This window comes from Diorhabda carinulata, chromosome X, assembly GCF_026250575.1.
Source record: "Diorhabda carinulata isolate Delta chromosome X, icDioCari1.1, whole genome shotgun sequence".
Lineage (NCBI taxonomy): Eukaryota > Metazoa > Arthropoda > Insecta > Coleoptera > Chrysomelidae > Diorhabda > Diorhabda carinulata.
This window is the reverse complement of record NC_079472.1, coordinates 25,757,893-25,777,415: the sequence shown is the minus strand read 5'-3', so window position 1 is coordinate 25,777,415 and position 19,523 is coordinate 25,757,893. Positions and strand designations below refer to the sequence as shown.

The window sequence follows — 19,523 nt, the reverse complement described above, 5'->3', positions numbered from 1 at the left end:
TAATAAACCGCCTTATATAATAAAAAGTTCATCAAAGACGCGTCCGCTATTTATAAAAAACAGATTAAAGGCGCCGCGCAAACTTAAAATCGTAGCTAGACAGGGCTGGATAAGGAACCATTTCGCGAGCTTGTTCGTAACAGTATTTTCCGAAATATCTATGGAAATTTCAGAATATGTGGTATCAATTGTTACTGAAACCACAAAAGAAGAATCTTAATTGCATCTGAAAACATCCATCTGTTCCGAAATATGATATTAAAATTTAAAAAAAAAACTGTTAAGATCATTTTAATAAGCTAGATACGATTATATTTAATAAAAAATTGCTTTGGATGTCAAAATCAATGGATTGTTTATATAACAAGTATTAGTGTTCTTGGCATTTACGTCATTACTAATAAATGTAATGACTTTGCAAATAATCTACGAGGTATCTCTAAAATGTTTGTAGAAAGCTAAACTGTTAACGATTTTGATAACTAGTACGTTGGGTTAAAATAAGTTATTTTTTATTACCAACATTTTAAAGATAGATATAATAGTTCATTTAGTCAAAAACATTTGATATTGATCCACAAATACTTTCATAATAGAATGAATGCTAACCTATTCAATTTGATTTGTGTTATATTGATAATAAAGTTTAGAGATAGACGAATAAAAATTTTTATAATTGGATATGCTTTTTTGTTTTTCAAAATATTCCCCATTTACTGTACGACTGATGACCCATCATGTTGACTGTTTTTGTTTGAACTGATGTGTGAGAATTCGTATTGTCGTGGTGGAGAATGATTCGTCATCTGCAATTGGTTTTTCTTAGTTTTTCGAACACTTTTCGCAAACTGCTGGTGTACCATTCAGAATTGACCGTTACTCTATTGGAACGGTGGCGACATGTCCAGTTATTCCGAAAAAACAGGCGATCATTTGTTTCGAAGTGCTTCGTGTTGTTGGGTCTTGAAAAACCCATGAAGTCAATACCTCAGTTTCGGGCATATGCATAGATTCGTTATTCATCACGATCTTATAGATGTCTTTTGAAGCACCACTATTGAGTTTTTTCAGCTTTTTTTGCAATCGACACGAGCTTTTTGAGCGATTTTCAAATTTTACGGTATCCAATGCGTGCAAATCTTTTTGATAGTCTAATGTTCAAGCAATATTGAATTTATGCGGAGGGAAATAATTCCCAAGTCTGCTTCGATATCACGGTATGTCACATGACGATCTGACAATATCAATTTACGCATCTATGTTTTCTGACACCATAAAATTTATCCTGTAGCGAAGAACGATCACGATAGGATTAACAAAACCAGCGAAACTCGAGATGGTGCTTCATCACCAAAAGTCGAGGTGTGCAGATCAGCACACTGGTGTTGGCTTAATCATCGTCGAAAGTCATAGAAAAATGTACTGGTAGTGTAAACAGAGTATTTCAACAACATAGTGATGTCTGGAAAATACTGATTTAGATCAATGGTAATGTTTTTTAAAAACCATCAGTTCAACACATTAATACTCAACTCTTAATTGTCTGATGTGATCTGTTCATAGTAATTTCTCTACGTTATGAATATTTTACCTTGTAATGTGAACAATAATGTCGGTGTTACTTCGTCTGAACCGGAGTGTGTTTATAATCCTGAAATTTTTTAAAAATATTTTCATTCCTATCAATATCACAAGCGTTTAAGTACTGTATAAATCATTAGACATTAATGCAACTATATCATTTTGGGTCACACCATAGCTTTTTTTGAAAATAGTATAATTATTGTCAGGTTATTTCATTGCTCACTTTCCATTTATTTAATATTTTCACTAGACGATGGATCCATATAAAACTTTTGCTTATAGTGTCGAATATTCTTTTTCTCTGCTCTTTTTTGCTTAGGAAAATAATTTTTATCTTCAATCAATTTTACTGGAATCTTCGACTATTTTAAGATTTATTGATAAGGAAATAATTTGATATTTGTAAATTTTGAACCCTTCTTTGATTCATCCTTGTGAATTTTAACTCATGTGAATTCTCTGCTGCTCACCTAATTTGGGCTTATCGTGGTGACTGCAAATGTGACTTAGTGATTATTAATATCCAGTTCTCAAAAACGTTCTCAACACGTTTTTTCTATTTTGAAATTAGTGAATTCTTTTGTGCCAACAAAAATTTTTAAATAACGTGAAATTTATGTAGACTTTTTCAGTTACTTTAGGGTTGTGTATCGCTAAAAGAAATATCCAAATGAACAGTACTAGACTGTACCATCAATATAGATCACACATTGAGACTTCTTGCAACTCCAGAAAATAATTACTATTTGGAAGATATTCTTACAGTATATAGTTTTTTTCTACCGACGTTCTGGGTGCTGTCTTTTATATCATCGCAACTATGTGCAATAGAGTCTAGAGTCAAGAGATCTCCAGGTACGAATCCCACTTTAGTCTGAAGATTCAGGATATAAAAGATGTAGGAATTTCTTTTAGTTGCCTTTAACTGTATATTTCTCAAAACCAGTGTAACTCTAAGTTGGAATTTTTGGAACTGTTTGTGTTATTCGTATTGAACACACTGTTTACACCGTCTCTACACATACACTTACAATTAAGCTTCCTCACACGTGTTTCGAAAACCAAGTTATCGTCTTTAGCAACAGTGTAATTGTGAGTGTTGGTGTAGTGGTAGTGTAAACAGTAATAGAGTTCTTTTCATGTTTATTCATCATTTTACATCTAAAAAATTGATTGAACAAACTACTTTAAAATAGTAGGTTTTATTAACATTTGTTCCGAAAATTTATCACATTGTATATATATGACAATTAACAAATATACTTATTATATACTGATTAACTTGTTTTTCCAACATTCGATGTGGTGAAACCAAATTTGAAATTCACATGTCTGATATTCTAGCCTATTTTGATTTTTATCTCCATTCATATTTTATTCATGGTCAATTATCTTCAACCAATATCAATAAAAAATCATACTAATGAAAATCACGTTCAAGTCAATGTGTGTTCTTTGTTCTATGAAGTTAAAACAAAAATATGGACAAAAAACATCAATATTCCGAAAAAAAAATCTTGTAAATTAAGTAAAATAAAGATGTGATGGAATGTTCGAGAACGATAATAGTTTCGTAGAAAAACCTTCAATGACATACATATGCATGGTTTTATTATCCTGGAAACAGAATTAATTTACCCCAATGTGAAGATCACTTGTACTACGAGTACAGGTCGGAGCTTTGATATTGATTAAAAAAAAACATGGGCGCTCATCCGGCTTTATGCAGCACTTGATCTTGATATGAAATTCATCTGGTTGAATATATTGAACATTTCAATAAAAACCATCGACCCTTTATTGGCTTTATTGTGCCCACTATTAGAACTACGTTCACACTTCAGCAACGACAAAACCTCTAGATTATATAGCATATTCTCGTTTCACCAAAAGATTCCAGAAAATAGACGACGTTTGTGCTTCTATGATGATTCTGTAGATCTCTTGATCCTTCTATAACTCTTTGTGCTTCTATAGCTACGCAATGGAATAAACTGATATTCTACATTGCTCTTCAGGTTCATACCCACACTTATTTTGATTTGCGTTTTTGTGCTTTCAAGATAATAAGAGCCTGGCGATGTTGAGTATTTAGTACTAGCCAAATACTCTAACGACTGCTCATGTGATTGTTTATGAACCAATCATAGACCATTTAATATAGTATTTCTACCAAAATTTGAGTTTTGTGTGGCTTTTCCAGTCTTCTGTCTCACATAGAGATGCTCATTTGCTTTATAATTTTGTCACTGAACAGATTCGCTGATCAGTTGTACTTGGTTAGGAAGGACCAGGTTCTTGCTACTCTCTTGTCATCATCTTCCCTGGATAATATTCTCATTAACTGATTTACAGATGAAGAGGAAAGCTCAAATGTAGTCGTTAGAACTCCCGTTCCGCTCATTTTCGTATTTCCGATTTTCGAATAATAAAGGGGGGATCATTATAAAATTATGAATAATTTATGAATTATTACTAAAGCAATAGTTCAGTTGTTATCCAAAATTATCGTGAAAATGATAAATTGTTTTATGGAATGTTTAACTTAATTACATTGGCAATCATACAATTGTGATTCTAAAATCAGCTGGATTTCGCGGCTGAGTGGTATAAATTTTAAAATGAACGTTTTGAAGCAAGTTTCGAAACTATGTCCTCTGTTTTTTAGGAAATTGGAATGTAATTGCGCCTTTTCTAAACTGAGATTAATATTTATTCCCAATTCGTATAAAAACGTATCTAATTAAAATTATTACAATTGAAATACTGCTGTTGATTATTGTTAAGCCTCAATTATCATTAAATCTCATGCACATACAAACTAATTAATTTATAAATATTTTCATCTATCTCAGCGGCCGCCTATGGCAAAAGCATATTTTCACCCCCAAAGTAGAAAATATGGTGCAAGATAATCAATATTTCAACCCAATCCTAGAGTTTAGACACAAATACAGCAGTTAGAATTTTCTATTTTTATCATAAATTGCTAAGTGATTGTGAGAAATGGAACATGAAATTTGAAGAAGAAAACGCGAAGTTCATTGTATCTATAAGTTTGTTTTTGGTTTTCAATCAATAATATTTGTTACACACCAGGGTTTCAACTTTTTATTAATCGAAATCAGCAAAAGAAATCAAGGTTTATAATTTTTATGTTTAAATTTTGACGTATTTATAAAATAATCTCCCTTCTATCGTGCATTATTTATATTTTTGCTTCATTTGGCTTCGTTATTTGTTTGTGAATGAATTAGTAATCTTGCGAAATAATTCTATACGCTCCTGAAATTATTTTCCAATTTGAACCACTCAATTGAATTGGATTTTTTTTGTTCTCAATATATTTGAATTAAAAAAGCTCACTTCAGCCACAATAATCAATTGAAATAACCGTTATCATTTCAACGTGATAATGAATATTTTTTGCACAAATACATATTTTTGAGGTGTGATATGACATTTTTCATTTTTATATTAATTATATTTAATCAAATTGAATTAATTTTCTTTTGATGAATCGAAAGAGACTTAGAATGTTTATAACAAATGTGCAATTGAGTTGTATATAATTACATACTTATTACCTGATATTTTGATTTAGATGAGGTACAAGATAAGAATGTGAAATGCGAAATTAATTGGCTGAACAAGAAAGAATATTTATCAATTAATTTTATATGGTGTTATTTTATAGCAAATTCTTCTCGAATTTCGTAACATTACAGATTTCCAATATCTTCGTCATAATATATGTTAAGGCCAAGTTATAGGGGAATATAAAATAAACTCCACTTGAACATTCTATTTAATATAAACTGGAAACTGCTTCTTAATATAATTTTCTTCTAATGGACATCCTCGACAGTATTTTTTTTTATTCAATCTATTGGTATCATTATCACAAACAGCTGAGAAAATAAACTTTTTTATTCAATCATATCAACGAACAATGAGAAAGAAAATTATAAAGGTAAAAGAGAAATGGCTCAATAAAAAATGTGAAGAGATAGAAGAAATAGAACGAAAATATGAAAATTTCAACATTTATAAGAAAGTTGGAGAAATAGTAGGAAACAGAAAGCAAAGACCGAGTAGCTTATTAGTGGATAAAGATGGTAAAATAATCATAGACACTCAAAGGAAATTAGAAAGATGAACAGAATATATACAACAAGTTTTTGATGATAATGGAATAGTAAGATCGTCATCATAAACAAGAAATTTTGAAAGTGGATTAGATAACATTAGAATAAATCAAACATGCACTCAAAAATATGAAGAATAACAAGGCACCTGGACCTGACGAACTACTTAATTTGTTTGATGAAAACCAATTACAAATACTGGCAAATATTCTTAATTCTAATTATGAATTATCAGTTTGGCTAACATCCTTTTTCATAACAATCCCCAAGAAGACAAATGCCCAAAAATGCAAAGAATATCAGACTATATCACTAATGAATCACACGCTCAAGACATTCTTGTAAACAATAGAATATATCGAGAACTGGAGGAGTGTATGAGTGACACTCAATTTGGTTTTAGAAGTCGACTTTGTACTCGGAATACCCTTTCCAGTTTTAATGTCTTAATCCAATGCTGCCTTGATGTAAATAGAGAAGTTCATAGTTAACTGATTACGAGAAGGCTTCTCATACGAGTCCGACGTGAAGAATTGATACAGATACTAAAAAAAACAAATAGATTACAGAGACCTCAAAATCAAAGAATCACTTTACCATAACTAGACAGCCAAGATGAATGTAGAGGGAGAACTAACAGAAGAAATACATGTAAAACGTGGAGTAAGACAGGGTTGCATATTAACATCAATACTTCTTAATATATAATTATAGGTAAGCACTTGCAGAAGAGGAAGCGTATATTGAAGTAAACGAAGTAAATAACATTAGATATGCTGATGACATTGTCTCAATAGCGGAGAATATAGAAGAACTTCAAAGAATTACAGAAAAGGTAAGGAGAGTCAGCGAACAGTACCTATAGGCTACACATGAATTTAAATAAAACTAAATATTTGCACTTATTTATAATGCAAGATCAGAATTCACAGTTAAAAATTGGAAATAATTGCTTTTAAAAAGTACAGAAATACAAATATCTAGAGACTTGAATTAATGCGAGAAATGAAGGCACTGAAGAGATTGAAGTAAGAATCGAAATTGCTCGCGGTGCATTTTATGAAATGAAAAACTTCTTTCGATGTAAAAACTTGAATAACGATTTGAAAACGAGAATGAAAAAATAGAATCGAAAATGAAGTTTTACGCAAAATGGCGACACAAAGAGAATTATTGACTACTATAAAAGTTCGCAAATTAGAGTACTTTGGTCATGTAATGAGGGGACAACGATACGAATTCCAAAGATTGATTGTGCAGAGAAAGATAGATTGAAAGAAAGGTATGGGACGACGAAAAATATCATGGCTGCGAAACTTAAGGTAGTGGTTTAACTGCACCTCAAACCAATTGTTGCTGTGAATAAAATACAAATAGTCAAGATGGTCACCAACTTTCGTCCAAAGATAACACTTTAAGAAGAACATCCAATCATATAACACAAGATACCTACTTTGACTTTCCAAGCTACCCTTTAACTATTCTGTTTGTAGTAGAGTGTCTTTGATATGATGTGATTGATAAGGCTCAACGTTCACTAATGACTTTTATTTTAAATGTAACAAATTGTAGAGAACAAATCCTCCATTTTGATAAATTATATGCTTTCAATAGTTAGTTTGGTTCGGATGAAAATGTAGCTTATATGACTTTCACTTTCAATATTTTATGTCTTCCAATTAGATGGACGTCTGAAATCTAGAAGAAAACTCAAATAATACGAGTAGATGAATCGTTTGTGGGCTAATACAGCATGGCGTATTGTGAAGTTTCATTATATTTTTCTAGAGATATGTTATTGCAACTATACATTGTAATAACTCCAATTTCTTTTGTTTCCTTTACAGATCGTTCATTTTTGGTAGCTAACAGCAGAGAAGGACAATGTCACATAATATATTGTTCAGACGGCTTTTGTCGATTGACGGGATATTCCAGAGCAGAAGTGATGCAGCGTCCGGCTTCATGCGAATTTCTCTGCGGTCCTCTAACATCACAACAGGCCGTCTCGAATCTCAGGGAGGCCCTACAAGATGGCGTCGAAAAACACGCGGAGATATTATATTATCGGAAAGATGGTAAGTCGATATATAACTATATTGTGAGTGGATTTAAATTTTCAACAGTAACCACTTGTATCGAAGTAGTGAAACTGAACTCATTTTCTTCCAATAATTTATAAGGTAGAGTTCATTTGATACGAAAGAAAACATTTAGCTAGATTCAAAATGTTACTACCTCTTTGAAAATACATTTCTTAGTTACGAAAAATCTACCTTATGCTACCAACATGATATAAACTACAATTCAACTAAACAGCTACATCATAAAGAATGAGAATCAGACTAATACACAATTTAACGCATTGAACAATTAACTTCAATTCCATACTCTACCATTTATAGATCATATACCTAAAAATGAACCGAAAACTGATGAAAGCTATCGATGTTTTTCGACCAATACTGCGTCAGTACGCTGATTAAAAGTATAAATTTTCAAATACACTATGGTGTGTTTCAATAGAGTGTGGTTTTAAACATAAAACAATTCGACAACTGAGTGGTTACTTTGGAATCGACGAGAATATTCACGAAGTATCAAGACACACCGAGAGTCAAACAGAAATATATTGTATTTGGATGAAACCTGTTTTCATACATGTGACGCCGACGGAGTTAAAAATAGCTGGGTCGATGATTCTGGAAATTCTGTCTTAAATACTTATTACTCAAGTTGAGGACGAGTAATTATTCTTTAATAATAGTATATTAAACAACGTCCGATAACGAGAGCAAAAAAAGTTAAAAAAAAACAAAAAAATATATTTCAAATTATAAATCCAAATTAATGACAATAAATAAATTATAAATAAATAAAATAATCAATACATGAAATTGAACAGTTAAATATTATCAAATCATTCTTTTGGAATTTGATTCAATTTTAGTAGTTTACAAAGTCAATTTACATGTGACTAGGATAGCTTTCAAGTGCTAAGTGGAATTTGCGTGCGCATAATAAACTTATCGCGCTCAAATAACAGTTTCATTGACGAAAAAACTATTAAATGGACAATTACCTTTTATTCATAGCAACAGTGAGCATTAAGATATTAATTATCCAGTATCCAGTAATAATAAAAGTTATAATTTGAAAAACAGAAATTTATATAGCAATTGCAAGACTCATGGTAACACCTTACTATGACTGCAGCTATATCTCAGCTCAAAAAGAAAACAAAGCAAATATAATCATCCACCTACTTTAAATACGTATACCCAAAGTTATATCAGAAGTTGACATTGATGTATAGAAAAGTTGTGTTGAACACGTAATAAAGAGAAACAAATCACCCGTAACGTCAATAGTCTTGACGAATCCATTCCAGACTAATGAGTGCGTTTGCTATTTTTCTTAATATTCTATATCATATAGATCAATACATCAGATTTGATTGTAGAGAATGAGAATAATTTAAATTCTATATTTCCCCATCCAAGAAAGGTTGTCATTCGGCTTGTTACACTTTTCTTCAACCATTTTGAATATTCCTTCCACATCGGATTTATTTATTCTAACAGTTTTTAGTGAATTTACTTTGATAGGTGTGGTCGACAAAAAAAAACAATCAATTTTCTGAGTAATTCTATAATTTTTTCATATAGAACAATATAAAAATTCTATTATTATCTATTATAATACAACTCAGTTATTTTAATAAAAGTTCGCCATTAAAGATGGCAGAATCCTTTGTTATTTTTTCTTCTACCGAATTGTGTGTTCTTTCAAGTAATAATTCGACCTTAGATAGAATACGAGGATAGTTCCAGATGTACCTGTCCCAATAAAGAAAACACAAAAAAATTGAAAAAAAATTTTTTTTCAACGTAATCTCCTTTTAGTTCAATACCCTTTTTATGAAAAAAACCGTCAAGCTCCTCAAAATAGCCATCAATTGCTGACATCACCTCTTCATTGTTGGAAAATTTTTGTTTTTTCGGTTTGGCCACCGAGCCATTTTTCCAAATCTGGGAACAAAAAATAATCTAGGGAGGCTAAATCTAGCGAATAGGGTGTATGAGGTAGCAATTCAAACTTTAATTCGTTAATTTTGGCAAATGCAATAACTTATGTGTTTGTCTTGATTAAATAACACGTTCTTCTTAGTCAAAACGGCCGTTTTAGTTTGATTCCTTGGTTCAAACGTTGCAACAAGTTTTTAGAATACTGGCTGTTGATAGTTTCTCTTTTCCAAGTTATTCAATGAAAATTATCCCACGCGGATCCCAAAATAGCCACGCCATGACCTCGCCTACGGTCTTTGCCTTCTTTGGAGCTGGTTCTCCCTTTTCAGTCTATTGTTTTGATTGTTCTTTTGTTTCGGATATGAATTTATGGATCCACGTTTCATCCATTTTTCAGTTAATATCCGATGCACCTCACTTTTTGAAATGCTTACTATGTGTGCTAACTCGGACACTTTTAGTCGACGATTATCTGGTACAGCTTTGTGGATTTTTTTAACATTTCTGGAGTCGTCACTTCATTTGGTCGGCCACTGCGATGTTGATCTCTGAAAACGTTCACTATTGATGGCTACCAAACAAATACTAAATAACGTGGCGTCTTCAAACTTCGAACATATGTTGTTTAGATTATGTACTTTCTAATACAATGATATTTTTGAACTATCGCTATCCTTAAGTCGGGCCAGGTACTTCTGCGATCATCCTCTTTGATTTCAAGGACACTTGAACAAACTGTTTCTGTATGAGAATTTAATACAGGTACATACATTTCACTTGCCGTTTTGTTATAAGTGATAGGATATTATCAAAGTCAAATTTATGACTCCAAAATCAGTTATTTGAATAGATAATAATCAACCATATATAAGAATCGTGACATCAATGATAAATGCGTATTCTGCCCAATTAACAGATCGGTAAATTTTTGTTATGAACCTACTAAAATATAAATATTTTGTGTTCTACCACTATAGTCATTCGAGAAAATTATGTAGGACCTACTTTTACATTTAGGGAGCTCTGAAACTAATTCGAAAGGTTCGGACATATAGTTCTGTTGATTTCTTTCTTTAAGGTGTGTTAATAAATATGGTGTTATTCCTTTCCGTGTATGTAACTTGTAAAAAGAAAAACTTAGATATAAACACCAAGAGTTACTTAATCTTACTTCAATTCAAAACATGACGGGAAACTACACAAAATCTATAGAATACCAGAGTATTAAGATACTTCATAATGGAATTCAGTAAACGTTGTTTACTTGTTTCTTATTATAATATACCATTATAAATGCTATGGTTTCGATTTAAACGTATCAAAATAGCACGTTCTATGATGCTATGCCATTTAGATAAAATAATTACAATTTGGAAATGATCAATTTATTTGCATATATTTCTTTAAAAATATCTTGTATTATCTAAAGAATTAAGTTAGTTCTGCTTTGCGCTGAGATCATTTTCCAAAGAACTGAACTTATCCACCCCCTTAACAGTTTATTATGCCCTTATTGAGTCGGATCTCAAATATGCTCTTCCCTTTTGGGGTGCGTGTGGTACGAATCAATTTGAGCGAATCTTCAAACTACAAAATATAGCTGTTAGATATTTATTCGGAGTAAACAGCAGGGCTCAATGCAATAACTTCTTTAAAAGATTAAAAATTCTCTATTCCTTCCCTATTCATCTTTCAATTTGTTTTCCCAATTCGTAAGCACGCTTCTCCAATTTCGGAAAGGTGGATGCACGGCTATTCAATTAGGAACGCGGAGCACGACCTTTACATACCTAATCCACGTTCAAAATTAGTTAAGTGCTCAATATTTTACAATGCAAAAAAATGCACAATCACTCGTCAATTGAAATCAATTGTTTGTTCTTTAGTTTTTACAAGCTTTTGTCTACAAATTGTATTCAAAGGAAGACGTGATCAAGTGCACGATGAAGAACGATGTAGACGTACGTTTTGGTTACTGATGAACTGGTTAATGCATTTAAAGATAATGCTAAGCAAAACCATAAATTCAAATTTAGTGCTCTTGCTATAGAGTTTCCGCAACTCTCACGATCACTAATTCATGATCACTCAAAGACGGAGTTTCTGAAAACTGTACTCACTTTGGGAACCCAAAATTCTTACTGTCATCTTATGACATCCCAGAAACTAAACAGCAATCAATGGAATCGGGCACACTTATTGAGACAGAAAAAGCAATGTGCAGATTGATTCCTTTCCACAAGGCCAAACATAAGTACACATGTTGACTGCAAGATCATTAAGAAATTGCACTACGCAATACAAAATAAGTGTGCTAAGGATTAATGTCAATTGTGTTGTTTTTTCCATGATAATGCCGGATATCATACTGCGTGATGTCATTTTCGGGTTCTGATCTAAATAAACTCAGACCGACATGATTTATGGTTTTATGGAGTTTAAATTACTAGTGAAAGTGAGATAACGTAAGTCAAGATGACAGCACAGAACAACACATGCACGATACATGCACCGCAGTTTTTGTACATAGCCGCCACAAAAATAACCGTAGAAACACTACGAATTTGATGAAAAAACTCCAACAGAAATTTGGCTGAGACAGGTTTGAGCATCCTTCGTACAGACCCGACCTCACTTCTAGCGACTTTCATGTTTTCTTACATTTTTACGTATTTTTTTGGTGGCCAACACTCTAATGATGGTGACAAGCTAAAAGAATATGTTACCATGTGGCTGAAAACACAGGCGCCAACCTTCTATGAAAAAGGCATATTAAAACTTGTGTCACTCTGTGACAAGTTCCTTCAGAATTTTAGAAGCTATGCTAAGAATTAGTTTAATTGTTGAAAATTTATGTATAATTTGATCTGTACATGTTTTTTTATATAACCGAAGTTACTTCGTATTATTTCTAAGATGAGCAATTAGGGTGAAAAATCAATTAGTACGGGCCATTGAAATACACATTCACTGAATATTATAACGTTGATACTGATATTAGTAGATATCAAATAAACAACCGGCTTAAAATATTGGTGAGAATGTTGAATTGATAGTAATGGTATGAGGTGTAATGAAAAAAACACGGTGAATAATTTCATTCAAAATGAAGGAAAAAGGTAACACGGAATTCGGATTTTCTCAAGGTACTGCTAATAGACTAGGATTGCAATGATAGGGTGGCATTTACAATGTCAGTAATACTCTTCCTTTTCTACCATATTTTATATTTTTAAACAGAGCTGTAAATGGCCGAATCTAGTGATTATTAAAATTTATGTCATAAATGAAAAATTGTAGAAAATGTAGTTGAAGTTGCCAGATGTAAGAGTAGGGACAAAGGGCCAATTCCTTACAGCCCACTCTATAGTTTAGTAGACAAGGAATGAATGTGAAGATTCCCGCCGAAGAATTTTTCCCGCTAGAAATAATTTTCGCGGGAGAAGGTTTATTGGAGGGAAAACTTAGTATAAAAAAGGTCATTAGATTTTAGTTTTCCTTCAATCACTGAAGACGATCACTTGATTGAAACGCGCGTCGGACAGTGTATTGATGAGTGTTGGTGTAAACAGTTTATTCAGTGTGAATCTCACCAACGGTTCCAGAAATTCCAACTTAGATGTGCTATGATGACAAAGATGGAAGCCTATTTTCTTTCGCCATTTCTCACCATATCGTTTTTGTCAACTTTAAACTATTAACTTGAGCCACGTTCTCAAAAATCCATGTGTTTTTTAGGTCTTAGTTAATCTACACCATTCCTGGTCATTAACAGATTGACTTTTACTCCTAAATTATTCATACCGCTTGTAAACAGTTATCACCAAATACAAATTTCAATATTCCATGAAATTATTTTTTTTTAACTGAAGCAATACTATTAATGTGTTGGTCAAGACCCATATTTCATTATCGACGTAGTCAACATGATCTTACAAGCAGCTATAACAGAGGAATGACAAGTCAGAACAGTATAAAACACATGAGTGTATGTAATGTAATACTCAAACAAATGCGGTGTATGCACTGTATGTTATGACATGTCGTAAATTTATAGCAGTTTTCACCTCACTTTCCATCGCTAGATTTGGAATATATATACATATATATACGTTAAAAAATATAGGCAGTAAAAGGATTCCTTTAAATTGAATAATAGACTTATATATATAAAATTAAAAATAGGTGCCTAGGCCATGTGTAGAGAGAGCATTTGAAAGTGGTTCAGATCGTATAAAATTTGTCACCTTCTGGTTGAAAAGTGGAAATTATCGTCCAGTTATGAAGAAAAATTTCTTTATATCAAAATTACTTCTTGTGGTCTCTGACTACAGTACGTAGTAGAAATAAAAGGGAAGAGAATAAAAAAGCCACACTGTTACAATAAACTCTAGATTTCTGTTAAGATTCTGTGCGATATAATAGTGATGCACAGAATAGTACGCTAAGTAATAGCTCAACCTATAACAGAATAAAAATAAATTTAGTATTTACCAAACTCAAATAAACAATGTTTATATGATCAATAAAATAGTCGTTTGTGTGTGAATTTTCTAATAAACAGTTTATATATGACTTGAACTACCGGATTGAATTATTCCTGCCAATCATAACTAACAGAATTCGATATCCGCAAACAATTATTTTTCAATAGACCAAACATGAATCAATATTAGTCTCGTTACTTTTGTGATATTGTATACGTGGTCCATTTTTTATTCTTATTCTTATTATATATTCTAATAAAAAAATTGCTATATATAACATGAAAAGAATTTAACAATCTGAATTAGATCAATCAATACTTTGTAAATAATGGCTTACCATATAGAATCAGCCATCATTCGACCCAGTAGAAAAATTACAGTTTGCGAAGCAAGGAAATTTATTGTTTTTTCCTCAATTATCTGTTGACAACCAAAAACTCATTTTAATTATCATACCCCAACTGTAGATTATTTTTGGGAGTCGTTTTGGCTTTACAGCCTCTCTGCACTAAACCTAGAATATATTTTGTACAAGACTCTAAATCGTACTGTGGCAAGACTCCATGTGATTCTTTAGATATTCATTCAGTTCGTCATTAATGTGGAATCTCGTGAAGCCACAATAGAGCTCTGGTGCAAGATATGGAGTAGTTGCCCCTTTTTAGCAAGGCTATCCGCTTTCTCATTTCTTTGTTCGTGTTAGCTAGTCTTATTAGGGTTGAGCACATTTGCTTATTGCTAGTAACTCTACCTGGAAAATTATGAGTGATTTTCCTAGAGTTATGAACAACTTGAATTTTGGTTCAGGAATGCCTAGTCCACTTCCTTGCGCTATCTTCGAACAGTCTGTGTACCAAAGAGATACATTCCAGGCTTGTGGAAAATTTTTTTTAACCTTGATTGGGGATCGTTAATTACCACTTCAAATAGGATATCTTTGTCCGACAATATATGCATTTGGTCCATTTGTTTGAAACATATGTCTAGCTGCATTAGCTCTAGAATCTTAAAATAACCTAGCAAATATTCCGGCTTAAGTTTTGCTGTCTGGATTAGCCTGTACGTGTCGATAAATATTTCTTTATTTATTTCCCTGTAAAACCTAGACAGATTAGCCTCCGAATCTTAATTAGTTTGTTTTGAACTGTTGTTTGTTCAGTTTTCAACCACCAAACATATGTGACCATAGGTTTGATGGTTGTTTGGTACATGCAGAATACCATTTCAGGCCTTAGTACTTAAGTCTTGCCGACAAACTTGTCCTTGTAGTCGCAGTGGCTTTTGCAAATACCTCATTGAGGTGATTGTTCCAAGTAAGTATTTAATCCAGGATGTCTCAGATATTTAGCTTCATTAGAGAGTATTAATTTAGTTCCATTAAGAATAGTTCTTTGTAAATGGGATTAGTGATATTTTAATGGCGTTGATCGAGAGTTGCTCTTCATCAGCCTAGTTTTGTGATGTGATATTTTATTAAAAGGTTGTTCTATATCGATATTTTTTTTGTCAAGAGCCTTACTCAAGATACTGCCTTACTTATTCGAAAAAAGGACAGTTGTTTCTAGCTCTAAACTGTTAACGTCAGTTGGAAGTGATTTAGCTATTTATGGTAAAGTATCAGCATCCTTTGAGATTTTTTAGCCGTGACCTAATATTTTTTTTGCCTCAACCTTGCAGCTGCAGAGTCGCGAGTATAATATCATGTCAATTGTATTAAGAGTATTTTAAAATTATTACCTCAGGCTGGCGTAGTAGTGACTTCTACGCCACAATAACTAATTAACGAAATTGGAAAAATATTTGACGACAAACTATAAAGAAGTTGCAAACTTGATTCTAATCAACCGAACACTGAAAAATGGCAGAAGAAACAATAAACAGTAAAACAGGCATTTATATTTGTAAAATCTTGCATTTAAATTATTTCGGTATATTCTGGAGCTACATAACCTAATTTTAAAAGTTATTTTTGGTTGATGTAGCATTTGGAAATTTTGTCACTTATTTTATGAAACAATTCATTAAATCAATATAAAATATCAGCTTTATTTCGATTTCATTAGGCCAATATATAGAAAATAAATTACCTTAAGTGATTGTCAGAATATTGGGATAAAATTTAAACCTGGAGTGTGCATTTTTGTGAAACGAGGATTGTTTGAAAAGTTTTCGAATAAACAAACAAATTTTTTCCATAATCATTTATCAGCATAGTCTCATTTTCTTACGCTGAAACCTTTTTAAACCTTCCAAATATTATTTGTTCTCGCTATCACTTTTTAAACCGATGAAATCGTCCTTGCCATTTTCGGAGTAGGTTCACCAGTTACAATCCACTGTGTTGATATTTATTTTGTTTTAGGAGTATTGTTTATACTTAGTCAATAAGGCATGTTCATTTGAATGCGGTTTTGGTCCAAAGTAATCAATTGTGCAGAAACTTATGCATGCACAATTGTTTAGTCAGTAAATAGAAAATGTATTCTCTTGATATGCTGATAGAATTTTCTATCTCTGTAGACCAGTACCATTTGGTGAACTGTTTTGGTGATATCCTTGGTTGTCGTAGTTGTCACCAGTCAAATTGATACAGCCACGTTTGAAGTTAGCAGCCCAAATTTTAACGGTCGTAGATAATGGTGCAGAGTGTCCGTTCATAGTGCCTTACTCTTATTTCAGGTACTTAAGAATATTGCTTTCAAAAAAAATTTAATTATATCTTAATCTTCTACATTTTCAAAAAAATCCTCACAATGAATGTCAAACAGAAACTAAGCGTCAAAAATATTGATTAGTGCTAATATCTTCATGTTGAGGTCGGAAACTTTTTAGACAACACTCGTACTGTATACGTGCATTCCTATTAGTCTTCTTATTTATCTGCTTGGTTATTTAAACGTATTTTTATATTTTTTGATATATTTTGCCAGATTTCCATCAAAATTCCAAATTTGAATTATTTGGTGCTTTTATCTTTTTATATCAAATCCATTTAGATACTATAAATCAAACTTCCTATGCGGGCATTTCAAATTTAATGTATTTAATTTATTAAAATAGTAACTACTCCATGAATTATTATTCTACGTTGTTTACAATGACAAATACATAAAATAGTATTTTTGTATTGGAATCTAATCATAAAACATAAAAATTGACTCGGATATTAATTACCTCAAACACATCCACATTTTCAGTCTCCTAACTTTTCTCCATCTCTACTGAGTTGATTAGCTTAAACTAATTTCATTTGTAAATCAATTGCCAAAAAACAAATGTTATTATCGAGAATGTTATTATCAAAATTTTTCGGTTTTTCGGTTAAACAAAACTTCTACACAGAATGAGTTTGTGCCATATATTACAAAAATAGAGTGGCGACACATGCCACAAACTGTTTTTTTTTTATTTGTTTGGTAACAAAAATTTCTTACTGAATGTCCCTCTGCTTGGCCTAAAACGCCATATGTTGGTTGTTTGTCATCTGTTTGCTCATTTTGATGCACTGAAATTATTAGACGATTTTTACTAGCGAGATTATTATTAATGTTGGTTGCGGCACTAATTAATTTGTGTCTTATGATTAATTTTATAGAATTATATTTATAAATTTGTTTGTAAATAAGTGAAATTTACCAATTTACCAACAAAAACAGTATAATGCATTAGAAGCTAGAATATATCAAAGGAGTTTCCAAGTAATTGCTGTTTACACCAACTAGATAATCTGCAGAAGACCTATTCAATCCGCAGGCTAAGACCATATATATGTTTACTCCATAAAACAGGTTTTAATATATTTTATTACGTTGTAGGTAATTATTTAATATAATCTCTGATTCTTATAATCATGGTATCAGAAAATCTGCAGATTACCTAATTAATGTGCACATTAACGTATTCTGCATTCTAACAGTAACATATATAATATTTTGATAATGTATAATAGGCTTCAAAATATTTAAACTTTAGACAATTCGTATACGTTTATGCCTAAGATTAATGGATATCATAGATTTATTCAACTATCATATTCAACAAAAACTTTGTCAAAAGATAACAATAATATATAGATAAATATTATGAATATCAAAATTAACTTCTCAGTAAGTATGGAATTATTTTAGTAAGACTGCAAAATAGGACTAAAATACGATTAAATCATGAATGACATATTACACGATCATAATTATTCAGTAGTCTAAAGTTGGTAAAACCAGGAAATGAAAGTCATTTTTAATATGGTATCAATTGAAATACAATATTTATATAGCAAAAAAAATATAATAATGTTTGTATTCAATATATTTGTAACAAAATAAGCTAGTAACAAATAAAATAATTTGAGTATCACAATCGCTTACAACAGTATGCATCTACAAACTACATGTTGGTTCCCAACTCGAAATTGTGAACTTTGGAATTTGGAAATAGTTTCAAGTGGAAAGTATATTCCTGTAAATATAGCAATTTTTCAAGAATTACGTGGTAAAACAATTTTGTTCAATTTCAACATTAATTATTCTACTAAAAATAATTCTGAGGCTGTTACCAAAAATCAAATGTATTTTGTAGAAACATATAACGTGTAAACTATGCTTTTTATTTATTTCTATATTTCTATACTATGAAAAATTTGTATTTAGTCCTTTCCAGCCACAATAGCGAAAATATGCGTCTGATAAAAATAATTGTATGTTTCTCGAAATCATCCCACTAGATATAAATAAACTCAATTCTCACAATAAAAACATCTGTTTTAAAGTAAATTCGTAGACCTACATTATTTGAAACAGGTGTTTTTTTGTTTTATGATTATATTTTATATCTTATTATTATATTATCTTATTACATCTTTATTGTTTATTGGTATCTATTTATTACAAAATGGTTATATTTACAAAATATTATTATATCTGGATGAAATTTGATCAGTTCAATATACTCAAATATCGTCTATGCTTTCCATATTAATCGTTCAACACTCAACTAAAACCACAAATTCCCCGAAGTCCAGCCCTCGCTGTAATTATCAGGAATGCCAATGAAATGAAGAGACAGTAAAATGTTGATTACGATCAATTAACAAACGGTAAACATCGCATCGGTTGGTCTTGCTTTTGGATCGTATTAATAGGATGAACTCCTGTGGGAACACCAGTGGCGCGATAAATATGAAGATGGGAAATAATATTTACCAGCACGGGTTAATCCATACTTTTTTCTTATCTACGATAGGATTGCTACTTAAGTTTTGGGAAAGACAAATAGAAACA

General features: G+C 31.5%; 1 protein-coding gene across 5 annotated transcripts in view; it reads left to right on the top strand.

Annotated features, from left to right (window-relative positions):
• LOC130901476 (potassium voltage-gated channel subfamily H member 6) overlaps positions 1-19,523 on the top strand; it is a 286,333-nt gene that overhangs the window by 27,734 nt on the left and 239,076 nt on the right. For all 5 annotated transcript variants that reach the window (XM_057812903.1, XM_057812899.1, XM_057812904.1 and 2 more), the window contains exon 3: positions 7,580-7,810. In XM_057812903.1, the coding sequence (XP_057668886.1) occupies positions 7,580-7,810 (231 nt within the window). The remainder of the gene's footprint in view (positions 1-7,579; positions 7,811-19,523) is intronic.